The sequence below is a fragment of the Sturnira hondurensis genome, unplaced genomic scaffold, assembly GCF_014824575.4.
Source record: "Sturnira hondurensis isolate 20B ecotype Veracruz unplaced genomic scaffold, ASM1482457v3 Scaffold0009087, whole genome shotgun sequence".
Classification (NCBI taxonomy): Eukaryota; Metazoa; Chordata; class Mammalia; order Chiroptera; family Phyllostomidae; genus Sturnira; species Sturnira hondurensis.
This window is the reverse complement of record NW_028081718.1, coordinates 90479-109803: the sequence shown is the minus strand read 5'-3', so window position 1 is coordinate 109803 and position 19325 is coordinate 90479. Positions and strand designations below refer to the sequence as shown.

The following is a 19325-nucleotide window of genomic DNA, read 5'->3' as shown; positions in this document are numbered from 1 at the left end:
TCTGACTTTCCAAAATCACTTCTTGGTGTGTATGCTGGCTCCTAGCTCTGCTGGGCGCATTCCCAGATGCCCCTACCAACTGGGCCTCAGACTCTGGAGCTATGAGGGCTCCTCACATCATGACCCATCAAGGATTCTCCAGTTTTCCAGTAAAATGGTCTTGTCTGTGTATGTATTTCTCAACCCCCCACCCCTTTCCTTTTTAAATTTGTTAGTAGTATTTCTCTGAAATCTGTAATGAACAAATTTTTATTACCATAGAGAAATTTGGCTAATTATTTTTTCTTCCTGATTTCCTTAGAAATCCTAAGTAATGCACTGAAGAGAGGAGAGATCATTGCAAAGCAGGGAGGAGGTAGGAAACGCTTAGTTTTGCTGTTTTGATTTTTAGAATAGGCTGTTTTTACCAGGGATAGTACAGTGTAGTGGTGAAAAGCATGGGCTGTAAAATAGACTGCCTCGGGTGGGAACCAATTAATGCCTGGCTGTGTGACAGTTGGCAAGTTACTGAACCTCTCTGATTTTTATACTGTAAAATGTGGATATAATAGTACTTACTGCCTCATTGGGTTGTTGTGAAGAGTAAATGAGTTAATACATATAAAAATGTATTTACCTAAGTGCTCTGTGACCTCTGTTAGCCATTGTGGTTGTTACAATGTTTCCACATAATTTGGGGGTTTTGTTTTCAATACTATAAAATTGTAAATGCCTTAAAGTAAATGTTTTGCCTGGTTATAAAAATATGCCACCTGATAGCAAAAATGTTTACTAAAATATACACATGTACTCATAAAAAAACTCAGAAAATTATGAAGAGAGTAGATACCTGAAATCTCACTACCCAGCGATGAATGCCTAAACATTTTGGAATATATCTTTCCATTAATACACCTTTTTTAAAGTGGGTACTTAAAGCAAAATTTACTTTTTTCAGCCTGATATATCCTCCTGGCTCTGAGCATCTTGGCCATTTCCTTGGTGGCTCAACTCGCTGGCACCTTCTGTGGTGGGCTGATGTTTCCATGTGGGCACCATTTCTTCCTAGTTTCTCTGCTGCTGTTGGTGTCTTGAGGGAGAGGGGGTCAATCTCATTTCTGATGCTCTTGGGAATGCAACCTCCCCTCTCTAAATTTTTTGCCTTTTTTAGTTTCTGAGAAGTCTCTGCTCTGAAAGTCTAATATTCTTAAAATTGTGTGTATATTTTGCCACTTGGTGTTCTATTATTCACCTAAGGTAAAAGGTATGGAGAAGGGAAAGGATTTATGCCAGGTCACACAATATTGGTTAGAGAATTGGTTACAGAAACTGCTGGGTTTCCTCTTCTAAATTTGCATCTTGGATTGGGTTGTGGCTCAGCAGCCCATTTTCAGAGGCTGGTGGTGGTGAAGGTGAAGCTTGAGTGAGAAGGCCTCACAGGCTCTGCATGTGGAAAAGCAGTGGCTGGTGGTCCTGGTGGTGGAGCCCAGATCCTTCTTATTCAGAGTTGAAAGTGTCACAGAGTCACTGTGCACTGCTCATTTGCCAGCATGTGTCCACCTGAACTGTGGCTATGAGGGACGGAGCCTAGGCCTCTTCCAGAGTTCACACTGTGGTGCCATTGGCTGCTTTTCCTCCAGAGCCAGCAAAGTTACACACAAGTCAGTTGGTTTCCCTTACAGAGAAGGTTCCCTGCAAGTGGCTGGCTGTGTTCATTTATATTCGGAGGATTTATGTTAGTGATTGTTTTCTTACCTCCTCTTGCTTACATGGCTGTATAATAGCTTTTTTATGCCTTGGAGATGCTAAGGAAATGCATCCAGATTGGCCACCAGCAGGGCACCTTAGAGGGACAAGTTAGAAGAGGATAAAGGTGGTGAGTGATTTTGAATTGTCACCATGTAAAATCCATGACACCAGGTGACCATCTGAGAGTGCCATTTCTGAGCCTTCCCCCTGTGGTGACTTCCTGGTGTCTGGTGGTAGGGAAACTGCAGCGTTCTCAGGAATTGAGAGCCATGTCTTGCAAAGTTTGTTACAAGTACTAGCACTTCCAAATTAACATGGACAACATTGGCTACATAATTCCTCCAGGGTGGGTTTTTTCCTTTTTAAAATTTTATTATGGAAATTTCAGCTATGGCACAGAATTAAGAAAAATTATGTACTTATTCATTGCCCAGCTCTAATAGTTGTCAACATGTGAGGGGTGTCTAAATGATAAATTATTGTGGGACTTAGCTTCTGAATTGTGGGTGGGCTTGTGAAGTGCTCAGGCCTTTGCACCCAGGTCACCATCCTGACACAAGTCTCTTACATCTGTCTGTTTTGTGTCCCTCTTTCAGGTGGAGGTGGAGGCAGTGTCCCTGGGATCGAGAGGATGGGTCCTGGCATTGACCGCATTGGGGGTGCCGGCATGGAGCGCATGGGCGCAGGCCTGGGCCATGGCATGGATCGTGTGGGCTCTGAAATCGAGCGCATGGGCCTGGTCATGGACCGCATGGGCTCTGTTGAGCGCATGGGCTCCGGCATCGAGCGCATGGGCCCACTGGGCCTCGACCACATGGCCTCCAGCATTGAGCGCATGGGCCAGACCATGGAGCGCATCGGGTCTGGCGTGGAGCGCATGGGTGCCGGCATGGGCTTTGGCCTCGAGCGCATGGCCGCACCCATCGACCGTGTGGGCCAGACCATTGAGCGCATGGGCTCTGGTGTGGAGCGAATGGGCCCTGCCATTGAGCGAATGGGCCTGAGCATGGAGCGCATGGTGCCGGCAGGCATGGGGGCTGGCCTGGAGCGCATGGGCCCTGTGATGGATCGAATGGCCACCGGCCTGGAGCGCATGGGCGCCAACAACCTGGAGCGCATGGGCCTGGAACGAATGGGCGCCAACAGTCTGGAGCGCATGGGCCTGGAGCGCATGGGCGCCAACAGCCTGGAGCGCATGGGTCCTGCCATGGGCCCTGCCCTGGGCGCTGGCATTGAGCGCATGGGCCTGGCCATGGGTGGCGGCGGCAGTGCCAGCTTTGACCGTGCCATCGAGATGGAACGTGGCAACTTTGGAGGAAGCTTCGCAGGTTCCTTTGGTGGAGCTGGAGGCCATGCTCCAGGGGTAGCCAGGAAGGCCTGCCAGATATTTGTGAGAAATGTAAGTGGATCTTCAGGAACCTCTCAGTGGTATGCACAACGGGAGAGGGCGGAGATAGTAAGTCAGCAGGACTTGAATGGTGGCAGGTCAGAGCCGGAGGTCATGTCCTCAGAAAAGGAGCCAAGTAGCATTCAGGGCTACCTTGTAATTCTCCCCAAACTTTAATTCTGGTAGCATATGGGAATGTGAGAGCCAACGATACTGTGCAGTAAGAATAGTAGGTTCTGTAAACCTGCTGGGCTTCTCTGACTGCTAGATGGAACAGTGGGCTAAAGAACTCTATAGTACCCTGGCTGGTGTGGCTTGGTGGATTGAGCACAGGCCTGTGAAGCAAGGGGTTGCCAGTTCAATTCCCGGTCAGGGCACGTGCCTGGGTTGCAGGCCAGGTCCCCAGTGGGGGACACATGGGAGGCAACCACACATTGATGTTTCTCTCCCACACTTTCTCCTTACTTTCCCCTCTCTCTAAAAATAAATAAAAATTTTTTAAAAATATTTTATTTCTTTTCAGCGAGAGGGGAAGGGAAGGAGAGAAATATCAGTGTGTGGTTGCCTCTCATGTGTCCCCCACTGGGAACTGGCCTGCAACCCCGGCATGTGCCCTGACTGGGAATCGAACTGCGATCCTTTGCTTCGCAGGCCCACGCTCAGTCCACTGAGCTATGCCAGCCAGGGCTAAAAATAAATAAAAATATTAAGAAAAGAACTTTATGGTTTTTCTTTTTTTAATTTATTGGTTTTAGAGAGGAAAGGGAGATCATAGAATATCAGTTTGTTCCACTGATTTATACATTCATTGGTTGATTCTTGTATGTGCTTAAACCCACAACTTTGGTGTATTGGGACAGTGCTCTCACTAAAGAGCCACTCAGCCAGGGTTGAGAACTCTAGTTTCTTTTTTTTTTAAATGATTTTTTAAATTTTATTTTTACAGGGAGGGAGAAAGGGAGAGAGACATCATTGTGTCAGAGATATATTGATTGGTTACCTCTTGCACACTGCCAACGGGGGACCTGGCCCACAACCCAGGCATATCTCCCGACCAGGAATCAAACCAGCGACCCTTGGGTTCGCAGGCTAGCACTCAGTCCATTGAGCCACACCAGCCAGGGCGAGAACTCTAGTTTCTTGATTGATCCCTTGCCTTGAAGAGCCACTAAACCTTAACATGGCAATACAGAGGAAAAAATTATTTGTGCTAAATTGACCACCTTTAGCTACTATTCTGTGGTTCTGTGGCCTGAACCACAGGCAGCTATACATTCTGCTCTCTGATGCTCCAATGGACAGATAAAGCCACAAGGGAGTGAATTTGGTATGGTGGTTTAGAATCCCATTCCAGACCAACTTGTTTTGTTCTGTTGATATCTCAGTTTGTAAGTCAGCCTGTTTCTCTGCATCACAGGAATTCCTTTTAAGTCACCTTTAGATTAAACGATGTTTATGCATTAGGATTTGGTTGAATCACTCATCAGTCTCTTTTTTCCCCTTAGCTCCCATTTGATTTTACTTGGAAGATGCTAAAGGACAAATTCAATGAATGTGGTAAGTGTTTGAGAAAGGCTTTCTAGGTGCTTTCATATATTGTGGCTTCAGAAATCTTAGCTTGTTGATAATGCATTTGAGTCATGCAGTGATCCTTCCATCCTAGTCTTAGCCACTTTCTAGAGGGCTGGTAGGAGTTGCCATTTTTCTGCCTATGCAAGTATTCAAGCAGGTTATTGAGTTTCCTGTTATGTGTCAGATTTTTAAAAATTTTTTTTATTTTTAGAAAGAGGAGAAGGGAGGGGGAGAGAGAGGGTGAGAAACATCAATGTGTGGTTGCCTCTTGTGTGCCCCCTACTGGGGACCTGGCCTGCAACCCAAACATGTGCCCTGACTGAGAATTGAACCAGCAACCCTTTGTTTTGTAGGCTGGCACCCAATCCATTGAGCCACACCAGCCAGGGTTGTGTCCGATACTTTTCACATGTGTTCTCATTTCATCCTTAACCTTTTTTCTCCTTTTACAGTTTTTGAAAAGAGGTAGAGTTTCCCCATTTTACAGATAAGTCAGGCAAAGTCACATTCCCAAGGTCACATGGCTTTTAAGTAACAAACCTAAATGAAATTAATATATCTGAGACAATGAAACAAGGTTACTTTCCACCACAGTACCTACTTGGGTTGTGCCCCAAAAAGCACTTGCCCTGCAGGTCCCATGGTCTGGCTTTGCAGGCTCTGGGCACACAGCAGCTTGTGTGTGTATGAGACTGTGGGTGTATGATGGTGGTTTTCTAGCACCAGGCAACCATTCTAGAAGGCTCACTTTGTGGCTGAAAGGAAGTTGTCTGTGGGTGAACCCCCAACCCTCACCCCCACTACTTCTCTTCTTTTAACCATGTCAAGTGGAGGCCAAGCCCTAAGCTGAAGTCTAGGTGGTTTGCTGGATCGAAGCTTCCGTGGTATTTTCATTTCCTATTTCAGTAGTGGCTCAGATTTCACCATGGTTGTGGCTTGTCCTGGTTCTTCTCTCAGGTCAGCTATTGAGACATAGCCTGCTTTTTTGACCCCTCTCCCCACTCCTTAGTTTCCACATTGTAGTACGTACTCTGAAAAGTCAGATTGGATCAAGCAACTCCCCCTGGCCTGGAGTGACTTTTGGACAAGAGAAAAGTCCATACTCATAGGCCCTCTTAACAACTTGGTCCCTTGGTCTGCATTCATCTTCTCTTATCTCTGAACCCTGAGCTGCAAGTGCTATTCTCCAGAAGTGTTTGAGAACTGTTGTCAGCAAGTCTTCCTCTTGAATTTAACTCTAATTTCAGAACTTTTCCCTGAGAAGCCCTCCAGGATGTTGATCTAGGATGCTCTAAATTTGTAGTCTCCTAGCATTGGCTACACTGTAATGTCCTTGTAAAGCCTTGTGTTTCTGTGGTTCTTCTGTGCACTTGTTTCCACAGTGCTTGACACATACCTGGATACTTAATCAGTGCTTGAATATCTGAAACTGCTTTCTAATTATTATACACCTTATATTTCAACAGTGTAGAAGGGTCCATCATATTGGTGATGGCCTTGTAAATGTGTTGGTGTGGTATATTGAAAATAAAGCCTGTGTAAAAATTTGCTTATAAAATTGGATTCATGCAACCCTCCCCCTTTTGTTGGTCAGTTCTTCACAGGGTAAAAGTCCTGTGTTTGTAGCTGTCAGGAATGCTTATCATGGGGCTTGTCAGATTGTTATCCTATTGGCAAAAGAATGGCAATTGGGTTGAGAGCTGTTGTAGCTGGGTCCTAGCCACAGTGTTCTTGGGCGTTCATGCACCAGGCACTGGGGCCACTCTCCCTGTTAACTCAGCCAAAATTCACAGGTGATTTGGGCTGCGTGAAGCCCAGACTGAGGCTGGGCTCTGGTTTGCCTGATGAGTTGTGGTCTCTTCTTTCCTCCCTGTGCCCAGGCCACGTGCTGTATGCTGACATCAAGATGGAGAATGGGAAGTCCAAGGGGTGCGGTGTGGTTAAGTTTGAGTCGCCAGAGGTGGCCGAGAGAGCCTGCCGGATGATGAATGGGATGAAGCTGAGTGGCCGAGAGATTGACGTTCGAATTGATAGAAATGCTTAAGCGGTTGCCTTTTTTAAACATCAATACCAGACCTCTGAATTTGTATTTTTTTCTTGTTAACCATTTTAATTTGTTGGCTGGATGTATAAAGATGTTTAAAAAATTCAGTTGCTTTTTGGGGTAATTTGAATTACTTTTTTAATGACTGGGGTTCCATTTGACTGTTTGCATTGAGATTGCAATGTGCGCAATTTTTTTTGTAGTTGTGGCATCTTGTTGACATCAAATATGACTTTGATAATAAATACCAGTTCCTGAAAGCTGCTTGCTTTTTTGTGTGTGTTTGTGGGGCCACCACCCCGAGGGTTGGGGGCAAGGAACCATTCATATCCTTTCTGCCCTCAGAGCTGTGAGCACCAACCTTATCCCCATTCTTCCTTGGCTGTGTTCCCTGCCAAGTTAGGAACTAACTCAGTGGAACCTGAATCCTGAGTGAATTTGAATCCCTTGTGCTGGTAATGGAGCACTTGACTGTTAGCTGTCCTGAAAGCCCGTCCAGTCCCCCTTCTGTGCAGTTTCTGTGAGGGTCCACAGACACTGCATCAGGTCCATTTCCAGGTTGGCTTCTGTCTGCCTGCCCTGGCTGCTGTACCAAAGGACCATAAGCTGGGTGGTTTATAAACAAGAGATTGATTTCTCACAGTCTGGAACCTGGAAAGTCCGAGGTCAAGATGCACTGCTTTTATAAGGGACCTAATTGCCTCTCAAATTGGGAATCAGGGTGGGGGGGACAAATACTCAGTTCATAAAACCATGTAGGGTGTGAGTTTCTGAGCATGTTTAGTCCTACAGAGGTTCAGGCTGAACTTAATACCTGGGCTCTGGCAGAACTGGGTTCCCCCACCACCGCTAAAATGTGACCTCATACATAGGTTCACTTGGGTTAGGCAGTTGTTTGCAGCTGGGCACTGTGTTCATGTGTCCCTCTCCACCTTGGCTGGCTGCTGATGGGGATCTGATCACACAGACAATCAAACCTTCAAGTCTAGCTGGGTATTAGTTTCTTTGCTGCCTTCTCCCTGCCACACTTTTCTCCTTCCTGGCCTTTATCCCTGAGGGGTGAGAATATGAAGGATGGGGTCAACCCCCAAAACCTGCAAGTGTTTGATCATAGCTCTGCTGTGTGCCAGTATGGAGGGAAAGAAAGGCAGCAGGGATCATTTTAAAGGGGCTCTTTGGTTTATGTACATGATCAGGTGTGAGCCTTGGCATTTCTTTTTATTGATTGGCAAGAGAGGAACATCCAATTTTGTTGTCCCACTTAGTTAAGCATTCATTGGTTGCTGCTTCTTGTATGTACCCTGACCGGAGGGGTTGAACCTGCAGCCCTGGTGTACCAAGACAATGTTCAAACCAACTGAGCTACCCAGCCAGAGCAGCCTTGGCAGTTCTTTGACTTTTAAGCTGGGATCCAGGATTCGTGGGTTAGTGGGTGATTGGGCTGGTGAGTTGTCCTGGGTCCACACACCTGCTGGTCTTACTATCCTCGAGGGAATGGTTGGCCTTCTAGAGGGTCTGCAGAGAAGGATAGGCAAATTCCAGTGATTTCTTATAAGCAGATAGCAAGCAGCCCCGCCCTGCAAGTAGGGTGTTCTCCATCCTGCCCAGGACATCTACATACCCAGGAAGGCAACATCATCATACACCTCTGTTTCCCTAGTGGAGAGCACAGTTGGGTCAGCAAAGATCACCCCTGGATCCAATAACCCTCCCTACCCTCTCACCCCCCAAATCACAGCAGCACTCACAGGGGCAGCAGTGCTATTCTGGGCACGTAGCCATCTGCAAAAAGAGTGGGCATGGGTGAATTCTTGGCTGGGCAGTGCAGGGCCTGTCTCCCCAGGGCAGCCAGCCCAGCCTACTCACACTTGCCCTTGGTGTCCCGGCAGAGCATCTCGTCCTTGTTGGTGAACTCAATCACCTCTAGGATCTCTCCGCGCCGGATCCCCAGGTGCTTGCCACCCCCACGGCGTGTCTTGGCATTGGGGTCGATCATCATCCTTGTCTGAATCACAATCTCCCCCTCAAACTGGGGAGAGGCATGTTAGCTATGGCTATGCTGGACCCCCACCCCAGGGGCCTTGGTCAAGGGGACTGAGCCCAGCCCCCTGCCCCCTCTCCCCAGGGCTCTTGCATAGCTTGGTGTCCACACCTTGAACTTTTTCCGGAACTCCCTCTCAGCTTTCTCTGCCTTCCGGATCTGCTTCAGGGCCTTAGGGTCCCCAGGCAGCAACTGCTGTGGCTGGAGGGCCTTCTCCTTCCTAAGCCCCCCCAAGGAATTGTGTGCTTATGAGCAAGATGTACTCCTCAGGGGGCCCCCTTCCACTGCTGCCCCAGAGCTCATCCCCTCCCTGCTTTGTCCTGAGGTACCTGAGTTCAGGGTCCTGTGGTGGCCTCCTGGGGGGTTGCTGGATGGGTGGCACTTCATCTGGGGGCAGTCAGAACACCAGTTAGGGCAGGGGCCATCAGCTTGGCCACTCTTGACCCTGGCAGCTTGATCTTAAGTGAGCCTTCTGTCAGTTCTCTGGACATCCCTTCATTCTGGCCACACTCCCACCACCCCACCCCACCCCACCCCACCCCTACCCTACTCACCTGTCCATCCTATCTCCAGGCCTTTGTCCTGAGTTGTGAATTCTAGTGGATGCCTTCCATTTTCTTAACTCCTGCCACAGGCTAGGCATGGCAAACACTGTTCACTTTCATTTATTTCAACCCTCACAACAACCTTATTCAAGACAGTAGGCAGTAAGTACTGTCTATCTCAACTTGCTGATGAGGAAGTAAAGGCTCTGAGAGGTAAAGTAACCTGCCCAAGGTCACCCAGGTGGTAAGTAGTAGAGAGGCAGGATTTATTTGAATGCCTTAGAGGCCATAACTTGTCTGGTGCTTAGGGCAGGTTGGGTTGGGGGAATTGTAATGAGATTTGGGTCAAAAATGAAGCAAAAGCATTTCCTGGAGGCAAATGAAGTCAGCCTCTGAGAAGTGGCTGATGGGGTGGGCTTCTTGAAATGGCCTAGCTGATGATAAGACTGGAATGGGCCCTGGCTGGTGTAGTTCAGTGGATTGAGTGCGGGCCTGCGAACCACACGATCACAGTTCGATTCCCAGTCAGGGCACATGCCTGGGTTGCAGGCCAGTTCCCAGTAGGGGGCTCACAAGAGGCAACCATACATTGATATTTCTCTCCTTCTCTCCCTCCCTTCCCCTCTATAGATAAATAAAAATAATAAAATATTAAAAAAAAAAAAAAAACACTGGAATGGGAGGTGTCTCCCAAGGTGAGCCAGATTTCCTAGCAAGTGACCAGCCTTGCAGGTAGGAGGCGTCGGTCATAAGGCCAGCTTATAGTGAACGCCTCACAAACAGATGAGTAAAGCCCCCAGCTTTTCACTGTTGTCCGTGACTCCAAGCGTCTTGACAATTCAGGTCAGCAGTCCCTTCCATTGAGTAGCCCACTGAGGAGTATTTTTCTAGTGCTCTCATCCCTTTAGTTAGACACTGAAGTTGCCTGCAGCCTCAGCCTGATGCTCAAATGATGGCACCAGTCATGGTCCCACCCAGAATACTCCCTCCCATCTGCTGCTACGTCTTCCAAAGGCTGCCCAGACCAGGGATGGTTACCCATCTGGAAGGAGTCTTCATGGCAGCACCCAGGGTCCCTACAAACCCACTGCAGCACAGAGCACACTACTGGGCACTGTGGTATGGGTGGGCTTGGTGCACCTGTGGCCCAAGCTTCCTGGTAGTATGACCCGGAGCAGGCCCCTTGGGGAAGGCAGGCTTCTGTAGGTGGCCTGCTTAGATCCTGGGAGAGCTGGGCAGGGAACCTTGGGAGTGGAGTGGCTGCTTCTAGGAGGGAGGCGGAGAGTGGGAAAGTAGACTTGGAAAGGACATACTGACAGTAGGCTCCACACTGCCTCAAGAAGGGAAACATGGGAATTGCAATGTTTGATTAGTATCTTGAGGAACAATTCAATGTAGGGACAGTGAGTGGAGGTGGGGATGTGCCTGGTCTGGTTGAGGTTGGGGATCAGGGAAGTGTGGGCCATGACAGCAAGGCTGCTGGAAGTTTGAGTGTTCCTGTCTCCTGCAGTGGTCCCCCAGAGCAGAGCCACAGAGCTCCGCTGGAACGGAAGCCAGAGAGGCCCTGTCAGGAAGCTCTGTGCTAACTGCTAATGGAAGGCTGTTGCAAGCAGCCTCTGGGGAAAGCCTAGGAGAAACAGCCACAGAGGAAGCAGACCTGGGTGGGGGCTGCTAATGGGGAGGAAGAGGTAGTACCCTAAAGACACCCCTGAGGGAGGGTTCTCCCACACGAGGCCTTCCAAAGCCAGGGAAGCATGGAAGCAGGGGTCTGGGCTCCTTCTGGTCCTCAAACTTCCACATCTTTAAGGTAGGCATGACACTGCCTTGGGCATAGGGTTTTGCAGATTCGGTGACACACATGTAAAGTGCTGGTGTGGAAGCCATTTTTGTTTTCACTCAAGTTTGGCAAAGGCATTAAACCTGGTGCTGGGCTGGAGGCGTGGGCCTGATAGGCCAGTATCCTGCTCTCCAGGAGCGGAGACTTGGAAGAAAGGAGAAAGAAGGGTCCTTTGGAACCCCAGAGCACAGAGCAAGAAAGAGGGAGGTGAGAGGGCCACACCTTATGTCCAGCCCACATCTTTTCAGTTCCAGGCCCAAGTCAATAGGCACCTCCAACACAAAGGTGTATGAGAGAACCTGGCACCTCCCTTGTCCTGAACTCAGGGACGGCTTCACTTTGTACCCAGGTACAAGGCTCCAAACTTAGGCATCATCCATGCCAAGCTCACTTGCTCCTTCCTGCCCCTGCATAATACGCTGCCAAGTCTTCTTGCCACTCTTTACCTGACTTCCATCGTCATCAGGTAAATACCTCTGGGCCACCCTCTGCTCTGGCTACATCGTGCTCCCTGGCTCTTGGCCTCTGTGCTGCCAGTCACCACACTGTCCCACCCACTAGGAACTGGTGTGACCCTACTGAAAGGCCTGTCCTTCCCTTTTTCCCCTTATACCGTCAGGGAGCTGGATTGGCCTTACACCAGCAGTGTGGCAGAAAAGGCCCTTGCAACAAACAAATGTATCCCAGGCACCCAGCCTGGCTGGGTCCACCCCGACCACCAACAAACCTTTGTCCTTGGGCCTGGGACTGGAGTCTTTCGCCTCCACATCGTCATACAACTCGTAGATCTCTGGGTCCCTGCAGGGATATCTGAGATGAGGGCCTTGTTCAGCCCAGGACCTGCGCCCGTGTCCCCTCACTCCCCATACTCACTTCTGGATATCTGTAGGCTGTGGGGCCCAGAAGTGGATTCCAGCAGAAGAGTGGGCCCTTCTCAGAGCTGTGGAAAGAAAAGAGCAGGAGGGATGCTGGCATAGCCAGGGAGCCTCTGCCCCTCCTTTTGGCCTGGGGCACCCTGACCCACCTGTGGCTGCTGCTGCAGACTTCTGAGAGCTCAGGATGCCCTTGAGGCCTGGCGGCAATGGGGGTTTGACCGGAGGGGGTCCCAGGCTGCTGACTGGGGGTAGAGGCCTCTGCCGGGGTGGATAACCAGGTTTAAGACCCAGCTTTGATGCTCCATTGTGAGTGAGAACTGTCCTCTGCTGCTTGGCTCCAAACTCGGGGCTGAGTGGGGATCTGGGGCTGGAGGCCGCAACAGCCAAGAGCAGTGAACCTGCAGACACAGCGCCAGGCAGTGGGGGCTTTCTAGTGGGGTCCCCAAAGAACTCCGCTTGCAGGGACTTCTTGAGCAGAGCATTGGGCTCGGGCTGTGAGAACTTGCGGGGGGTCCCCTGGCCTTCAGGTTGCACAAACTTCGTGGGGAGTAGGCTGACCTCGGGCTCTGAGGACGTCCTGGGGAGGCTGCCCAGCTTGTGCTGCAGGGGCTTGGAGGCTACTTTGAATTCAGACCACCGTGGCTTCTTGGGAATTGCACAGACCTCAGGCTCTGAGGATGTCCTGGTGAGGTCACCAAACTCAGGCTGCAGGGGCTTCTTGAGGAGGTCACTCAGCTGAGGCGGTGGGGTCTTTTTTGGAGAGGCACTGAGGTCAGGCTGTGAAAAGCTGGGGTGGGGCTCACTGGGCTCAGGCTTCCTGGGGGGTACCTGAGGCTGCTGGGACTTTGTAAGGAACACACTGAACTCAGGGTGTGGGGGCTTTTTTGGAAGGGTACTGAACTCAGGCTGTGCAGGCTTCGGGGTGGCCTCACTGAGCTCAGGCTGCCAGACCTTCCTAGGGGATGTACTGAATTTGGGTTCTGTGGGGGGCCTGGTGGGGTTGCCAGTGTCAGGCTGCAGGGGCTTCTGAGCAAGTGCACTGGGCTCCAACTGCAAGGCCTTCTGAGGGGTCTCACTGACCCCAGGCTGTGGGGGCTTCCTGGGGAATGCAGTAGCCTCGAGCTGTGGGAACTTCTTGTAGACTTCACAGGACTTAGATTTGGAGGGCTTTTTGGGAAGATCAACAAGCTCCGGCTGCGGGGGCTTCCTTGGCACCACACTGAACTCGGGCTGTGGGGGCTTCTTGGGGAGATCAGCAAACTCTGGCTGCAGAGACTTCTTGGCATGCTCACTGGGCTCAGGCTGTGGAAACTTCTTGAGGAGTTTCTTGAACTCAGGCTTTGGGGATAGTTCACTGATCCCAGGCTGAGAGGCCTGGAACTTTGCTTGAAGGCTCCGGAAGTCCTGGTGGCTCCCCTAGAGGGATACAGGCAGGTGGGAACTGATCCACATGAGAGATGTGGAGAGACCCATGTGGAGACACAAGGACATGGTCATAGACACACACCGCCCCGTCTTGTTCTTTCACTCCCCAAGTCTCCAGTCCCTTCTGTTCTAATTGCAAAATACACCCAGAATCCAGCTACTTCCGCCTGCAGGCAGCACTGTGACCCACCAGAGGCACCTTCTTGTTACCTCCTCCTTGGACTCCTGCCCAGCCTCCACCTCTGATTAGTACCTTCACAGCAGCCAGCCGAAACCTGTTAACCCTGAATTCCCAACCTCTTACATGGTTTTTTAAATGTGTGGGGAGTGACTTGGCTTATTCATCACTGTCCTCCTAGGGCCTGGAACACAGTAGGTGCTCAGTAAGTATTTGTTGAAATAAAGAACACAGAGGGCAAAAGTCAGTGTGACAGTCACAGACTCCCATGCAGGAACCTGGAGGCAAATGTGGGTGCAGGGTTTCTCACAGTCGCAGATGCCTGTGTGGATAGCCAGGGACACCCATAGTCAACACTGTCCATGAGAAATGGCAGGCAGGCCTCAGAGTATAGGCTTGGTCAGGCATAATGCCACCTATAGCACATGCAGTCTGTCCCCAATACAGTGCGGCACCATTGCTAAGACACAGGCACATGCACAAACTAGGCCAGACCTGCTCTGACAAATTCACTGGTCCCCCAGCCCTGGCTTCACCTGGGGTCAAGGAGATGGAGGGGGTGGGGAAGGTCAGAAAGAAACACACGGCCTCTCGCCCTGCTTGTACTTCTTTTTCAACCATAGTGAAAAAAGATGGCAACTCCTGCTTGAAGTGCCTCTGTAAAAGGCCTCCTCCTTCAAGTGGGTTGGAACAAAGGCTCCCAGGTGACCCACAGGGCCAGGTCATGCTTGGGGTCACCAGCTGGGGTGGGGACAGCAGGTGCCTAACCCACTTTGTTACAGGAAGTCCCTGAGCTCACCCTGGCTGTGTGTTACCAGGTTGCTGTTCATGCTCACCCTGGGGGAAGGGAGTTGGTTTGAGCAGTCCCACCAGTCCCCCTTAGAGTCGCAAGCTCAGCCTATCCCAGAGGTGTGTCTTAGCCACTTCCAACCTCTGGGCCTTTTTGTGGGTCATTTCTGTTTCCCAGATGGTTTTTCTCTGCTGCTGCACTCTTGGGATATCCCCCCATTTCCACCCGCGACACCCCTTGCTTCCTGCCAACGGGGGCTCCCCAAGGGCTTAGGGACTCACCATAGCGGCAGGCAGGTGATCACAGTGAGAGTGGGAACTGAGCTGGGGCTGCTGCTTTCAGGAAGTGGATGTGGCTTCTGCTCCACAGGCCCCAGGGTAGAGAGGGCAGAGGAAGAAAGAGAGGAGGCGGGGACAGCCTGGGCTTGTCCTCAGGTCTTATCCAGAACCTCTTGAGTTGCTTATCTGCCTGCTACTGTGTCTGCACTTCATGCATTGGAGGTCAGCACATTTACAACACAGCCATTGGTTTCTGGGCTCTCCGCTATCCTCCTTCTCCTCAGTTCCACCACATGCCCTGCAAACCTCCAGGCTCCAGGGAGTACTTGGCGCCAAACCCTGAGGACCTCCTGCCAATAGAGGCAGCCTGAGGCCACCTTCTATTGGGGCCTCCACAGTGCAGGGGATGGGGTATAGTCTGCTCTGGGCAGGAGACCCTGGTGTCCTATGAGTTTGGTGGGTGAGGCCCTTTTGCTCCTCCTTACCTCCTCTGCCTCCCTCATTTCAACACTTCTTTGTCCACATCTCAGCTCTGAGGACTTCCCTATTGCAGGGGCAGATGTCACATAGGGCTGTGGATGGCCCACTGGGATGGCAGATTTGAGGGCAGGTAGGTGGCGAGTGTTCAAGGCCTTGGCCTGGGACAGGGAGGGAGTCTGAGGAACCCCAAGGTTCCCATTGCACAGAAGGTGGGTGAAAGATTGAGACAGCTTGGAGGCCAGTGAAGAGGGGATGATGGTAGTGAGCAAAGACAAGCGCATTCAGGATGTGGGGCCCAGCCCCACGAGTCCCTGGGAGGCCAGCCCACTGGGAGAAAGCAGAGCCCTGCTTCTCAGCTTGGCTGTGTGCTTGGGGATGTTAAAAAGAGACAGAAGCTCCCGAAGAATCTGACTTAATCGGTCTGCGTGTGGCAACTCCTAGACACTTGCTGGGCAACTCTAATGTGCAGCCAGCTAACTGAGAAGCGCTGGTGCCCATTGGGCACCAGCAGTACCCATTGTTCAAATGAAGTTTGCCTCCATTCAGTAGTTGGGCCTCACATTCTGCAACATCCCAGGTGATGCTCTTGCTGCTGGTCTAGGGTCACACCTGAAGTAACAAGGACACAGAAAGATCCAGTTGAGAACAGGGAAGGAAAGTCTTTGTATTGAGGACCTACATTCCCAGCAGGAGCCCTTCTTTTTTCTTTTTTCTTTTTTTCCTAATAAAGGCATTTTAGTTTATTTGCTTTAGGATGTACTATGTAATCCTCTCATCTTATTCCCTTTGAATTATTTTTTAAAATATATTTTATTGATTATGTTATTACAGTTGTCCCATTCCCCCCTTCATTTCCCTCCACCCTGCACACCCTCTCCCACCCACATTTCCCCCCTTTAGTTCATGTCCATGTGTCATAAGTTCTTTAGCTTCTACATTTCCTATACTATTCTTGCCCTCCCGTCTGTTTTCTACCTACCTTCTATGCTACTTATTCTCTGTAATTTTTCCCCCTCTCTCCCCCTCCCAGTCCCCTGTTGATAACCTTCCATGTGATCTCCATTTCTGTGGTTCTGTTTCTGTTCTAGATGTTTGCTTAGTTTGTTTTTGTTTTTTTTTTTTAATGGAAACATGATTTTTTTTTTTTATCTTTAGAGGAGAAGGGAAGGAGAGAAGGAGAGAAACATCAATGTATGGTTGCCTTTCGTGAGTTCCCTGCTGGGAACTGGCTTGCAACCCAGGCATGTGCCCTGACTGGGAATTGAACTGTGATCGTGTAGTTCGCAGGCCTGCGCTCAATCCACTGAGCTACACCTGCCAGGGAAGTTTGTTTTTGTTTTAGGTGTCATTGTTAATAACTGTGAGCTTGCTGTCCTTTCACTGTTCATATATTTTTAAGATTTTATTTATCTTTAGAGGGGAAGGGAAGGAGAGAGGGAGAGAAATATCAATGTATGGTTGCCTCTCATGTGTCCCCTGCTGGGAACTGGTCTGCAACCCAGGCATGTGCCCTGACTGGGAATCGAACTGCGATACTCTGGTTCAGATGGTTCAGAGGCCCACACTCAATCCACTGAGCTACACCAGCCAGGGCCACTGTTCATATTTTTTGTCTTCTTTTTTTAGATAAGTTCCTTTAACATTTCATACAGTAAAGGCTTGGTGATGATGAAGTCCTTGAACTCGACCTTATCTGAGAAGCACTTTATCTGCCCTTCCTTTCTAAATGAAAGCTTTGTTAGATAGAGCAATCTTGGATATAAGTCCTTGCATTTTATGACTTGGAATACTTCCTTCCAGCCCCTTCTTGCCTGTAAGGTCTCTTTTGAGAAATCAGCTGACAGTCTGATGGGAAGTCCTTTGTAAGCAACTGTCTCCTTATCTCTTGCTGCTTCTAGAATTCTCTCCTTCATTTTAATCTTGGCTAATGTAATGATAATGTGCTTTGGTGTGTTCCTCCTTGGGTCCACCTTCTCTAGGACTGTTTGAGCTTCCTGGACTTTCTGGAAGTCTGTTTTCTTTGCCAGATTGGGGAAGTTCTCCTTTATTATTTGTTCAAATAAGTTTTCCATTTGTTGCTCTTCCTCTTCCCCTTCTGGTACCCCTGTAATTTGGATGTTGGAACGTTTAAAGATGTCCTGGAGGTTCCTAAGCCTCTCCTCACTTTCTTTTTGAATTCTTGTTTCTTCATCCTTTTCTGTTTGGTTGTTTCTTTCTTCCTTCTGGTCCATTCATTGATCTGAGTCCCAGTTTTCTTCCCATCACTACTGGTTCCCTGTTCATTTTCCTTCATTTCACTTAGCGTAGCCTTCATTTTTTTCATCTAATTTGCAACCAGATCCAACCAACTCTGTGAGCATCCTGATTATCAGTGTTTTGAACTGTGCATCTGGTAGGTTGGCTATCTCTTGGTACTTAGTTGTATTATTTCTGGAGCTTTGATCTGTTCTGTTTCAGCAATTTTTTTGTGTGTGTTGTCATATCTGTTACATACTGAAGGGCGGAGCCTTAGGTGTTCACCAGGGCAGGGCAACCCAAGTTGCTGGGTTGTGATTCTGTATGTGGGGGCGGGGTCCGAGAGGGTACAATGGTGCTTACTCTGCTCTCTGTCAGATCTCAGTCCCTTCCACCACTTCCCCAAGCAAACTGGGCCCTTCTGGTGCTGGTTCCCGGGTGGGTGGGCTTGTATATATTCTTGGACTCTGTGGGTCTCTCCAATGAACTCTCCTATGAGGCTGAAGTCTCTCCCTGTACATCAACCCCCACAGGTGTTTTCAATAGGTGTTTTGAGGCTTTATTTCAGTGCTGGGGTCCTGGGTTGCAAGGTCTGTCTTGCTCCCCAGTTATGTGCATGCAAATGTGGGACTGCCCAGTCAGCCAGCTGCCTTGCACACAGTGCCTCACTTCCCACTCACCCCCTCACTGAGTCTGCCCATTGCCACCCCACAACCAAGTTCTTCCAACTCCTGCCTGGGTGCCCAGGGTACCTTATGCACCCAGTGTCACTGCTTCTTGTGCCTCAACCCCTCTCCGCTCAACCACCTGACTCTGCCCTGCCTACCAGTCTGGATGAATGTGTCTATTTTAACTTTCTTGGCTGCCTGGCTTCCATACAGTTCAATTTTCTGTCAGTTCTGGTTGTTATTTTGTTTCTATATTTTTTTTTCTTATTTTGGTGTTCGAGGAGGCACAGTGCATCTACCTATGCCTCCATGTTGACCGGAAGTCCAGGAGCTCTTCTTTTTTGCCTGCCCTGTTAGGAGGCTGCAGACCCTAACTGGAAATTTCTGCATGTCTGCTTTGACTCTGGAACCTCTGTGCCTGTGTACCCATCCCTGCACACAGGCATGCTCCCTCAGTCATTCCCAGATGTAGGTCCCCTTCTGAATGGGGGTCCCAGGAGGGCAGGGATGGTGAGGTCTGGGTCCTCTCTAAGTCTCCAGGACCAGGCTGGTCACAGACTGACCCTCCCATGGTTTTGTGAGTGAGGGAAAGAATGAATAAAAGAACAAGGGCTGATTGGCTGAAGGCATAAAAGGTAAGCTAAAAGACTGAATGAATGACCACAGTGACTCCCAAGGCTCTGGGAAGGCTACTGGGTATGGACAAACCCAGTGCAGAACCCCGAAGTTTAGAGGGTTCCTCCCTGGACAAGCCCCTGCAGGGCATGAGCTGGGCATGGTCCCCAGGAGGCATATGACCCCCTCTCCTCTGTGTTTTGCCCCTTTCTGGAGGCTTGAAGCAGTGAACAGGGGCTGGCGGCTGCATCTGGAGCTGTGGAACTGGAAGCCTGGAGAAATAAGCCAGGTCCAGGGTCTGCCTCTGGGAGCTGAGGGTGTTGAAAGGGGTTTGTTGGGGTGAACATGTAGGACTCTGTAGTCCAGGGAGGGGAGCCACCGCATTCTGAGTGCATGTGGGGAGCAGAAGCTGGTGTTCCCTGTCCGTGCGTAAGTTGGTGCTGCCCTAATATGGAGGGTTGGGGTTGCAGCCTCTGGTTCAGCCACATGTGGCCTGAGAACAGGAGGGCTAGGCATGTGAGCAGCTGAGGATCAGGAGCTGGGGGTGGGATGGGTGCTAGGGCCTGAATCAGGAACCTTCATCTCCCCTCTCCCAGTCCTGGGTAAGGGTAACTGGGCAGTCACTCC

At 50.0% G+C, this 19325-nt stretch overlaps 2 protein-coding genes across 10 annotated transcripts in view; one reads left to right on the top strand and one right to left on the bottom strand.

Annotated features, from left to right (window-relative positions):
• HNRNPM (heterogeneous nuclear ribonucleoprotein M) overlaps positions 1-6991 on the top strand; it is a 47690-nt gene extending 40699 nt beyond the window's left edge. For 5 of the 7 annotated variants that reach the window (XM_037056577.1, XM_037056578.1, XM_037056574.1 and 2 more), the window contains 4 exons: positions 302-355; positions 2325-3127; positions 4621-4672; positions 6568-6991. In XM_037056577.1, the coding sequence (XP_036912472.1) occupies positions 302-355; positions 2325-3127; positions 4621-4672; positions 6568-6731 (1073 nt within the window). In that variant the 3' untranslated portion in view covers positions 6732-6991. The remainder of the gene's footprint in view (positions 1-301; positions 356-2324; positions 3128-4620; positions 4673-6567) is intronic. The other 2 variants (XM_037056572.1, XM_037056575.1) reach the window with 1 other exon arrangement.
• A 939-nt stretch (positions 6992-7930) lies between these two features.
• Positions 7931-15249, bottom strand: PRAM1 (PML-RARA regulated adaptor molecule 1). 3 transcript variants are annotated; one of them, XM_037056571.1, is made up of 11 exons: positions 14704-15249; positions 13209-13445; positions 12179-12920; positions 12028-12094; positions 11882-11952; positions 9102-9159; positions 8884-8992; positions 8598-8760; positions 8480-8513; positions 8353-8387; positions 7931-8246 (listed from the first exon to the last, which is right to left on the bottom strand). In XM_037056571.1, exons 1-11 carry the CDS (start codon positions 14704-14706, stop codon positions 8212-8214), a joined length of 1554 nt encoding a protein of 517 aa, XP_036912466.1. In that variant the 5' UTR covers positions 14707-15249; the 3' UTR covers positions 7931-8211. The 3 variants fall into 3 exon arrangements, with proteins under 3 accessions (XP_036912466.1, XP_036912465.1, XP_036912464.1); XM_037056570.1 differs by having other exon boundaries at positions 12179-13226; positions 13263-13445; XM_037056569.1 differs by having other exon boundaries at positions 12179-13445; positions 14704-15248.
• Positions 15250-19325: the final 4076 nt, after the last annotated feature.